This window comes from Haliotis rufescens, unplaced genomic scaffold, assembly GCF_023055435.1.
Source record: "Haliotis rufescens isolate VD_foot unplaced genomic scaffold, xgHalRufe1.0.p SCAF_15, whole genome shotgun sequence".
Lineage (NCBI taxonomy): Eukaryota > Metazoa > Mollusca > Gastropoda > Lepetellida > Haliotidae > Haliotis > Haliotis rufescens.
This window is the reverse complement of record NW_025963835.1, coordinates 34,281,689-34,293,275: the sequence shown is the minus strand read 5'-3', so window position 1 is coordinate 34,293,275 and position 11,587 is coordinate 34,281,689. Positions and strand designations below refer to the sequence as shown.

The 11,587-nt window shown below is 40.0% G+C and overlaps 1 protein-coding gene across 1 annotated transcript; it reads left to right on the top strand.

Annotated features, from left to right (window-relative positions):
• The first annotated feature begins 5,970 nt into the window (after positions 1-5,970).
• Positions 5,971-6,438, top strand: LOC124151904 (interleukin-17C-like). The gene has a single exon (XM_046524593.2). It carries the CDS (start codon positions 5,971-5,973, stop codon positions 6,436-6,438), a length of 468 nt encoding a protein of 155 aa, XP_046380549.1.
• Positions 6,439-11,587: the final 5,149 nt, after the last annotated feature.

Here is an 11,587-nt window from a genome sequence, read left to right as displayed (position 1 = left end):
ACACAAGGCTTTAGAGATAGCTGATCTGTAAATAATGAACTTAATGCATTCGCGGATCATTATGACAATAGTAGTGAAGAGTATATTTGTACATTTGTCAAGGACGTGGGACGTCTGGCTTCCCTCTTAAAAACCGGATTTCCAATATCTGAAAACAACCGTGGGCATTGTTGATTATGTCAGATCTGTCATAAGCTAGGAAGATAATATTTTGAACAAGCAAGCTTGACATTTTTCTGTACGAACATGGATCCCTCAACCTCGAGAGTTAGCTTGATATAGCCTCTCTCCGTTGTACGTTAAGGACATTTTCGTAAACATAACATGAATCGTTCAATGTTTACACATGCAACGCATTGTACTTCACGTCCCGATACAGCAGATATAATAACACATGAAGATGTTTCCAGAATGCTTTCATTTGTTGATGACTAGGGCATATTTTTTTTTAAAAAAACATTCTCTGTAAATAATGTATGCCATGTTCACCATTTAATCCACATTTCGTACGCTTACTCCAGCCTCTTTATCATTTCCTAGGTGGAACGCAAACACGCCTTCACCACTAACCCGACCCTCAGTCATTTCCGAAGAGGATGATACACACGCTACACCAACACCACACTTCATGCCACACTCACACATCGTATACACTTGCAGAACAGAATAATACATCGTAAATCTGATGTCAACTGCATTTGTGCATATTCATTATTTCTTTGTGTTATACATGGAATGATATCTGTATTTTATGAAACCTGTTAGTAATTTTTTTGTATATAAATCTTATACCTTAGCATATCCAACCCATCTATAGTTTACATATTATAGTTCCATTTGGAAGCATTTCAGATAAAAAAGGAAGTCAAGAACATCGTGATCCAAGCGTGAGAATTGACTGCGATGCACTCCATCCCCAATCAACGTAGGGGTATTAGCTGAGGAACTTTGTATTTGTGACACCTTTCAAGCAGTTAACACTGTCATTCATGGACTTACACGTCGTTTTCTAACCAGTATTGTAAATCCACAAACACACACGAAGAGTTGCCGGAATTTACTGTCATCTCGAAAGAACACGACGCCATTTCCGTCTCACAGAGTCAACCCAATTAATAATATTGACATGGTAGAAGGAAGCCCGGAAGCTATTCAGGAAAGAAGTGGTTGGTCGTGAACCTATCATCACCACACAGCGATGATCAACATCCTAGTCTTAACTTGTTAATCAGCAAGGAAGACCATTGACTTACATATTTGAAGGTACGTGTAGATGATGCTACCGAGATCATCACGAGAACTGGACATCGCAGACACTTTCAAACTAAATCCTATGCAATCTCTTGACTGGCATCTTCACGCCAGTCTATTACTACACATGGGTGGTGTCTGGATCCCGATCCAGCCCCAAACTGTTGGAGATCGCCTCCGTGGTCTAGTGGTAGAGCGTCCACCCGGAGAGCGGAAGGTCAGGGATTCGATCCCCGGCCGCGTCATACCAAAAGACGTTAAAAATGGTACTTGTTGTTACCTTGTCTGTCGCTCGGCATTAAGGGGCTAAAACAGGGACTGGTCGGCTCGAAGTCAGTATACTGTGTCTGAGTGGGGTATTCATGTTAAACTGTGGCATGGTATCTCAGTGAGCTAGCACTATAAATCGGCATCAGTCCGGACTAGTACAAGCAGCCACACACACACACACACACACACGTGCATGCACGTCGCTATATAAGTGCAATAATCTTGGACGCGACGTTAAACCCCATTTCACCTCACCAAACTGTTTGACCAACCGTATGAATCAATAGGCTAGATTGTTGAGCATTTGTACAATGTTGCCCATATATTTCACCTGATAGACGAATTTCAAACAATAAATGACTCCATTAACACTGGAGCAGAAACAATGCAGAGATTCTGCACATAAAGGAATTGGTGACAAAGAGAAAATCACCATAAGAAAAGCTTTTCAATCTTCTTGGACACTTGAACTTTACGATGCAAAACATTCGTCCAGGACGCTCATTTGTCAGCTATATTACCTACTCAGATTTGTCCATCCTATGTCCGACCTACATCATCATGTCTCCTAGGCTGTGACGTAGTAATGTCGTGTCGAACTTAACACGTGAAGACTTTTCCTCAGCCATGGAATTGTAAATCCTTTTTATTGAAGGACAAGAAAACAGCTCCTAAGCTTCAGCTGCATCTGGTGGTTTTGTGCCTACTTCCAAGGAGGAAGTTCTGCAGACAGATGGTCAAAGCACCTGTTTAACTTAGCAGGGGATAACTTGTCAAAAGCTTAATTGGAACTTTACTCCGCTGTTATCGCAACGTTATTGTGGGGCACCTGTGGATGTTTCTGTTTCGTGTGTGATAACGCGTCACAGGTGTCAATTCTAAAGGGTAAATGAAAGATTCCGGTTATAATCATAATAAATAATAATAATGGTAATAGTCTATTTGTATGGCGCATTACCATGCATCGTGCATGCTTAAGGGACATCTCAATAAGAAGTCATTTGGAAACAGTAAGTCTGAAGAGACAGGATTTGAGTTGTGAGCGAAGAGCAGACAGTTCACTGAAGTCACGGAAGTGTTGTGGTAGGCAATGGCCGTTTGACACAGTGTGATGTCGGAAAACTTGGCACAATGAGCTAATTCTTCGTGTTCGTAAACCACGATTTAGTGTATTGCACTACATGTTTCAGAGGTACCGAGATAGTAATATTAAGACAATGGGATTCCGTTTTTAACATAATGAAGCAGGTTACATTACATTTTCATCTGTCCTTATTTTAGGAATAAGATACAAGAAGAGAGACTGAGTATTGCTTTCTCCACTTTGAGCAACATTCCTCGCGTGAGGGACACCAGAAAAGAATTTCACAACTTAAACTCGTTCATAGAAACGAACCCCGGCCTTCGGCGTGACGGTCGGCGCTTTAACCACACGTTACCCTTCTGTCTGCAGGATAATAAAAATATGCTATTGTACACGCACAGACATGTCAGGTTATTGTTTGTATAATGGGGAACACCCCACTGTGCCCTCGCCTATAACTCTGGGTTAAAGTGCAGTCAGCCATGGTAAATGGGGAGAAAATAGAGTGTTTAACTAGTGTCTGTGGCAGAATATCAGTACACATTTGTTCATTTATGACATTCCTCACATACAGATACAATACACGATAAGATACATTGCAAGAAGCATTTTAGGATGCATACTCTATTAAATCAAATCATTTGAATATGGTTATTGATTAAATTTACATATTTAACGTCTACATAGATGTATATCTTCATACATTCAGGGGGCGGTCGGGGAGCCAAGTGGTTAAAGCGTTCGCTCGTCACGCCGAAGACCCCGGGTTCGATTCCCGACATGGGTACAATGTGTGAAGCCCATTTCCGGTGTTCCCCGCCGTGATATTGCTGGAATATGGATAAAAGCGGCGTAAGACCATACTCACTTACTCATACATTCAGGAAATCAATTATACGAAATGGTTTGTAATGTACAAGACATTGATCTAGTTAACAATATTAATGACAGATATGCACAAACATCTTCAAACACGTTTACAGGTCAACAAAGTGGGATATGGCATCGGCACACTCAATTAGAGTTTATCTTAGCCAGTTCATATTTTTTACTGAGGATATTTGTGTCGAGGGTACGACATTTTCTTCTCTTTGGTGGCAGTCGTTTCTACAGCAATGTACAGTGGGGTTTCTTCTGTTCTCGATTCTAAATCTATGACAATTATGAACGAAATTCTTTCCATCCTGTGAGTTAGGAACAATCCGAACACAAATTTGAACATTTGCCATTTTGCAATGATCGTGTAACCAGTACTAATAAGTTTTAGACGTGGCAACACTGACATATATCATTCATAAATAATTACAAATCTATATATTTTCTTGTTTGATAGACATTACTGAGAAGTGGACGGGTGACAAACGTATAAGGATCTATACCGAAACGTCGCTTTTTACAATATTAAAGAAGTTGTTATCCATAAAATTGTGTCTACCTTATATATTTCCTTGATAAAAGTCATCTTAAAAGTGTTCATCGACTATGTACCCACATGCTAAAACCCTTACTGAGCAGTGTTCAACTGCACATGTCCGTTATAGTCAGACAGACTATAACCCAAAATACCGAGTCTGAATTGTCATGGCTGCCCTTATTCTGACCCGAAATGCAAATATGATCTAAATTCGTTCATCTTGATTATAAAGACTCTCGTTCTTTACAAAAACCTAAACTAAAGCAATCTGTTTAGCCAATCGCCTCATTGTAAAATCCCATACAAGTCAGATCAACGGATTTCGTAACGTCACATGACGTCATCTGCATATCACGTCATAATTGACTCTGCTCAAACTTTGAGCTGCCGAACCCTCTGGCGATCGTAAGGTGGATCTGATATTGTTGCAATATTTAACGCTAAAAAGAAGTATCTGTGCTTGTGAACGTGTAATGTTACGAGCTGAACACCGTGTTATATGCCAGTATCTTGTGCTGATTTACGTCATGACATCCTGATATCATGAAATCTATCAGCCTAACTGTTGTGTCTTTCGATCGCTTGTCATTCCCGTTATCCCACACATAATCAACTTTATGATGTACACTCATCGGAAGGATCAGCGTTTAGTGAATTGTGATATTTTGTAATCCCATTCTTGGGTAAGAAACATTTAATTTCAACTTTATGTTTGGACAGCAGACACACGCAGGCAATTTAGTTGCACTGAACGATAAAAAGATTTTGTCTGACAAGATTAACTCTGCCAGATGGCTTTGAGAAGATACTTTAAAAATGGGGAAATTATCTCATGAGGCAAAGGGGGCGGGGGTGGGTATGAAGTTCGGCAGTCCATGATTCGGTGTGTGCACATGTCGGTTTTGAAAGGACTCAAATGTCAATACGTTTGAAAGAAACCCAGGATGTCAGTCAACACAAAAATAGAGTTAGCTGAACAATAGTTTAAATCCTGCACCGTATCGTTATGCACTCATGACCACAATTGCATGTCTGACAGACATGTACTTAGTAATGAGAATCTCAGGACGAGAAGGAACAATATATATCCGATGGTGAAGTGGTCATTATGCATGGATGTCAGTAATCATCACACTCACAAAGACGTACTGGTGTTGAACGTTGAAGATTTGCTGTAGATCGCAACATTTGATTACTTATGCACATGTCCTGTTTCTAATATTAAGAATTTAACTCAGGCTGAACTGTAGGCAATATATTCGAACCAAAGCGCAGATTTTCATAGGCTTCAGTAAAGTTGCTTGAATATTGTCACTCACAAAGGAAGATATTTCCTGAGTTGGCGCTTAACAAGAGTGCACAATTATCTTAAGTTAGCTACAGTGAAACATGATTTGTTATCCCTAATTTGTCATTAGAACATCTTTCCGAAAATGTGTACACTGTTGTAAAGAATTTTGCTTGTGAACAATCATCATATTAAACCATTCGGTATACTTCTTCGTATTTACTTAAGCAAAAATGTGTCCTCTTCAAGCAGGAAGTCAAGAAAGAAAACTTGACTAGGTGTTATCCTCTTACAACCGGAAGAAATAAATACCCTTGAACATCTGAAGGTCACCTGACAAATCTTGATAAATGTAAAATTGTAGGAGGAGAAGGAGGCAGAGATGGGGTTTTGAGATGGAGATGGCGAACATTTCACACCCGGAAGAGTTATTTCTGCCCCCAGACATTTGTTAGAGTCATTCTCAAATTCAACATTATAGTTTTGGGATTGGACAAAATGTGAATTCCCATTTCAGCCCCCGACCGTTCGTCTTGGCAGTGTAGGTTCACACTTGCTATAAAATGAGGTCGTTTGTGATGAGCAGTCACACCAGAAAATCTCGACTGACAGATGCTCAGAAGTCACTATTTTAAGTTGATTACAAAAGTTTTGTCAACGAACATGCAGCTGTCACAGTTATCTGTCGTACTCGTCGTCATCATGAATGCGACTGCCACACCAGTGACTGACGATATGGGAAACATGATGAGAGCACGAAGGGATGCCACGCAATGCAAGATACCATCACATATACAACAGATCTTCAACAGCTTGAACAACATCCCTGATACTTCGAACTCACCCGTGTCACAAAAGAACATGCAAGACTCCACTCGAGAACGTTCCATTTGCCCCTGGAGTGTCGTCTCGCTAAGACTTGGAGACAACATTTATCCACAACAGCTTCGGAGTGCCAGCTGTAATTGTAGAGACTGTATCAACAATAACAAGAACCAGTGTGAACAAGTGAAAGCTAGCTTCCGTGTTTTAAAATACAGCTGTGAAAATGGTACCTTCACCTATCAACCTGAGGACAAAGAAGTAGCAGTTGGGTGCACATGTGCTGCACCTCGAGCCTCAAGTGGTTGACGATGAAGATGAAGATGAAAATCTAACATATGAAGTCCCTCTGAAATATTTGCTGTCTTCAAACTGTGACGTGAGCCAATATTCGGCAATAGCAATACCGAAAAATTTAATGGTCCTTACAATGTTAGACTTTGTCCTTCTTGACTGTTATAGCAGTATACATTTACGATGGGTCATTTCTTTGCATCAACATTTACTCCTAAATCCAGACTGATAATCAGTAAGGATGCTTATATATGTGTGTACAATGTTCACGTTGTAACTGTCTTATAATAGGAGTATTCTCAGTGCAGTTGTTATGTGTGGCTTGAATTACTTTTCGGCATCGAATTATTTGTTTGCTTGATTGTCATTAAATTTGATGATTCACAAATAGTTGTGTTCTCTTTTGTGTTCAATTCAAAGCAAAGGCGTATTTATCTTGATCGGACAGGAATATTTCCGTCCCACTGCCGACAGATTGAACAAGGATCCGTTCGCTTATCTCACTTGACAGCTGTTGTCAGTATTTGTTTGAGTGTTAAATGATGAATGCCTTAAAGTAACGCATGACCTAGATACCTCACAAACTAGTGTTGTTCGGTGAGAGATGGCATTCTACAATACCGTATCCCTGATTCAAGGGTTAGATACAAAAACCTAGATCTTCTGTTCAAAAATCTCCACGATAACATTCATGTCAGTTTGACAGCTAGTCAGTGTCATATGTCTAAAACATTTCCGTAAAAATTGCAGACAATAGGATACAGACAGACAGTACCCGACAAATAAACATTAGTCTAACTTCCGTCGCTTAACCCCGCCTTTTTATCAGCGACTGCGATGGTTATAAACACTCCACTGCCCCGACACTTGATCCTGTCCGAGGAGGCGATGCACACGCTGTACCAACACCACACTTCATTCCTAGCCAACACATCATGTAGAAACTCACATCAAGAAAAGCATTACACGGCATATAACATGTGTGTAGTCTTATTAGACAGTATGCGAAAGATCAACATAAATCTCAACCACTGCCTCTTTATCATGTACTACTTTGGTTAAAAACACGCCTTTATCACCTACACGACACTTAATTGATCATGTTATGTCATGCCATGTCATGTCGTGCCTGCGTGTGTGAGTGCGTGAGTGAGTGACGAAAGAGCGTCAATGCCACACTGAAACACTACTCATTGCTTGGTTCTGCTCAGAAAACAAATATTGTCCCCCACACAAGCCTCTATTTGGAGAAGGTATGCTTCCCTTATCCTGGTTGATGTTTCAACCAAATGAGAGCTGGAGGAGCGGCTTTTTGGGATTGGACAAAATTTAAATATCTGTTACCACCTGTAACATTCTTCTGTATGTGTACGTGACAGACACGTGGGTGTTCAATGCACGCGGCTGTGAGTGAGTGAGTATGGTTTTACACCGCTTTTAGCAATATTCGATCAGTATTACGGCGGGGACACCAGAAATGGGCTTCACACATTGTACCCATGTCGGGAATCGAACCCGGGTCTTCAGCGTGACGAGCGAACGCTTTAACCACTAGGCTACCCGACCGCCCCCACGCGGCTGGGAATATGCACTAATTACCCTTGACAACACAGGATTAGTCTTCATGAAAAGAATTATGTATTTTCAGTTTTATTCAGATTTACTCTCATAAAGGCTTTCAAAATGTTCTGACACTAAAATCAGACATGATCCGAATCGCTTTGTAGTTTTCATGGGATGCGATTCTTGTAAATTACGGCAAAGTGGGTGTGTTCCGAATCCATCAGGAAAACACCGTGGGAGAGAACATGGATCTGCGTAGCGACAAGTCAATATCAAAAGAGCAGCACATATCAGGGTCTGTGCCTATAATTAGACTTATTATAAATGTAAAAAGTGGGTTTCATATTTTCCCCTTTTTATCCACGATATCTGAACCATCTTGACATAATTGACTCTTGTCATCATTATTTTACGGAGGTGTTTCGTATTCCCGGATTTATCAAATAGTTGACACACATTTCAAAACAGCATTATATACAGTGGTATACAATATGCATCAGACTGAAATATGAAACCCTTTACTCTGGACCTTTAATTGTTATTGGTGGTCCAGAACATCCTGAATTAGCCTGCTGTCTACGAACTGTGCATTGAGACAATATTTGACAACTGCAACACTGTCAGACTTCTACTTGAATGTTATATCAGAATATATTTACGATGTGTCAGCTTGTTCCCCATTCATGATATTGTCCGAATCGTACACTGCTTTTATCAGAGATTTCTTATGAATATGGAAAGGGTTTTGTCACACATGAATTGTTAAGGAAAAACGGGGTAATATAACTAATTCGTTAACACTGAAACCTAGTGTAATACACTCAACCGTAGTTGATACCTGAGAAGATCCGGATTAGAATTGGTCGGGTGGTCAGGCTCGCTGACTTGGTTGATGCTTGTCATCGTGTCCTGTCCGTGTAGATAATGCTCATGATGTCAATCAAACTAAGCAATCAATCGTAGATGACACCTGTCCCAATAGCTGTACTTATATCGTGTTTTGCAACTGTCGGTTCTGGAAGTTCTGGTTTCAGATTGGATAGAGATTTTACACTTCCACAAAGAGGATATTGTAAGTTATATTGTGTCTGCTGTGTTTGCTCTTTGATCTAATATTGTCAGAGGTATTAACATTATAAATATCAAACGTCTCCGCCATAGAATGACAAGTCTCTACGGTGGCCCCATAAGGGACATGGAGTCTGTTTTTCAATATTTTGATGTTTAACTTACTTTTATCTTAACCTTTTGCAAATTAACACAATCTGCCATACAAATATGTGATAAATCATGTATAAAAACATCCGAAAACATAGAAAATGTACTTTTAAGTAGCTTTTGAGTCGCTGAAATGTGAAGTGAAAATGTCAAAAACTAAAATGGAAATGTCAAAAACCAAAACGAAAAGGTCAAAAACTAAAATGAAAATCTCAAAAACACAAAACGAAAATGTCAAAAACTGAAATGAATACACGGAAAACTATTTCCACCGCGGTGATAATATTTACACCGCGGTTGAAATAGTTTTCTGTATTTTCTTTTTAGTTTTTGACATTTTCGTTTTGTGTTTTTGACATTTTCATTTTAGTTTTTGACATTTTCGTTTCGTTTTTCAGCGATTCAATATCTTCTTTACACATGATTTATCACATATTTGTAAGACATCGTGTTTATTTGCAAAAGGTTACGATAAATGTAAGTGAAATATCAAAATATGGAAAAACAGACTCCATGTCCCTTATGGGCCACCGTAAGTCTCCGCTACCCGCCGAAACAACTTCCATTGGTCGTTTATGTTTATGAATAGATCACTGAAAATAAGTGAGGGCACCAGGTGTTCGTGAAGATGATAAATAGACGGTGCTGAACTGGTAGACAATATTCATCACTTTAAAACATTTGTGTAATTTTGTTTCTATTATCTTTTCGACCACCGACCCAACCCTAGAGACACATCCGTAAACAAAGTCACCATAAGACTGTTCGCGACAAACGATGAAACATTGTAAGCAGCTACATACGCCCGCCCACAAGACCACCTGCTAGTCACCCCAGTCATTGAACTTCGTGAACGTCCGTATCCACGTCCACTTTTCCCCTTCCCTAAACACGCCTTAATCTGATGGAGACATGCCAGGCAATTCGATTGAACACTGACTCATTCATGGCACGCACATTGGGATTTTAGTTTGAAAGGAACAAAATGTCCTGATTTTGTTTTAATTCAGCAAGAATTACAGATAATATGAATTAGAGGCTGGTCGCCGTGTCGTTTAATATCGAATTTTTGAACGTTTGTTATTTTGAAGAACGAAAACAATTCGGCAAGGTTTATCATCTTTTTTGTACGAGTATACAATGTGATCTGTTAACTTGAATAGGATTAGATTTTTAAGTATATTGGGAGAGTGAGTGAGTTTGGTTTGACGCTGCTTTTAGCAATATTCTAGCACTTTCGCGCAGGGGCACACAAGAAATGGGATTCACACATTGTCACCATTTGGGGAATCGAACACGGGACCTCGGCATCATGAGCAAACACTTGTACAACTGAGCTACCCTACCGCCCCTAACGTGTATTGTATTCGATGTAGCAGATGATTTACAAGTCTTTGACCGCCTCCGTGGTCTGGTGGTAGCCCTGGAGAGTGGAAGTTCCGGGGTTTGATCCCCGGCCGCGTCATGCCAAGATACGTTAATAGATGGTACTTGTTATTACCCTGTCTAGCGCTATGCGTTTAGAGGCTAAAACTAGGACTGGTCGGCTCGGAGCCAGTAAGTGTTTCTGAGTGGGGTATTCATGTTTAACAGCCGCATGGTTTCTCCGGGGGCTAGCACAATAAATCCCCCTCCTCCTTCCCCTTACACACTCATGCTAAAACATGCTATTCCCATCGTAAATAGTGTAAATCGACAATACAGTTATGAAAGAATAGTCGCTCGTTAATCTAATTCACCACCAGAGAAGAACAGTGAGTATGATATATAATCCAGTGATGCACCTATTGTTCAACAGTAATTATAGTAGTATTGTAACTGTTGTTTAGTTGCCATTATTGTTCTATCATAACGATTGTTCTGTTGCTATTATTGTTCCATATTTTTGTTAATGTTTTTTGCACATGTTCATGTTTGACAACCATTCCTAGGTGTCGCTTCAATAATGACGTTGAGTATATATCACACCTTTCTCAAGGCATGTAGAGTTACCTGTGCAGGTTTGACACATGTCGGCATGTTCTTTAATGGCATGTTCTATAACGGCATGTTCTATATAACGATGTGGTAGCTTAATGCGTTCGTGCGTCACGCGATACTCAACTTAGATACAGTCTTGAAGCCTACTTCTGGTGTCCCCGCCGTGATATTGCTGACATACTACTAAAAGCGCCGTAAAACTAACTTACTCACACACACAGTACTGGGTAAAGAATTCCAGTGGAATCAAACTATTTAAGAATAAAACGCTCAAGTAACAAAAGCGACTTCTGTGAACACAGTGCAACAACATCTTGACATCTAGAAACCCCTTCTATGTAAACTGACATTGTGTTTTGAAGATACCACACAACAGTGGTCCAACAATGGTCCACCAATGGTC

Coding starts and splice junctions, on each gene's coding strand:
- LOC124151904 (XM_046524593.2), top strand. CDS start 5,971: ATGCAGCTGTCACAGTTATCTGTCGTACTCGTCGTCATCATGAATGCG.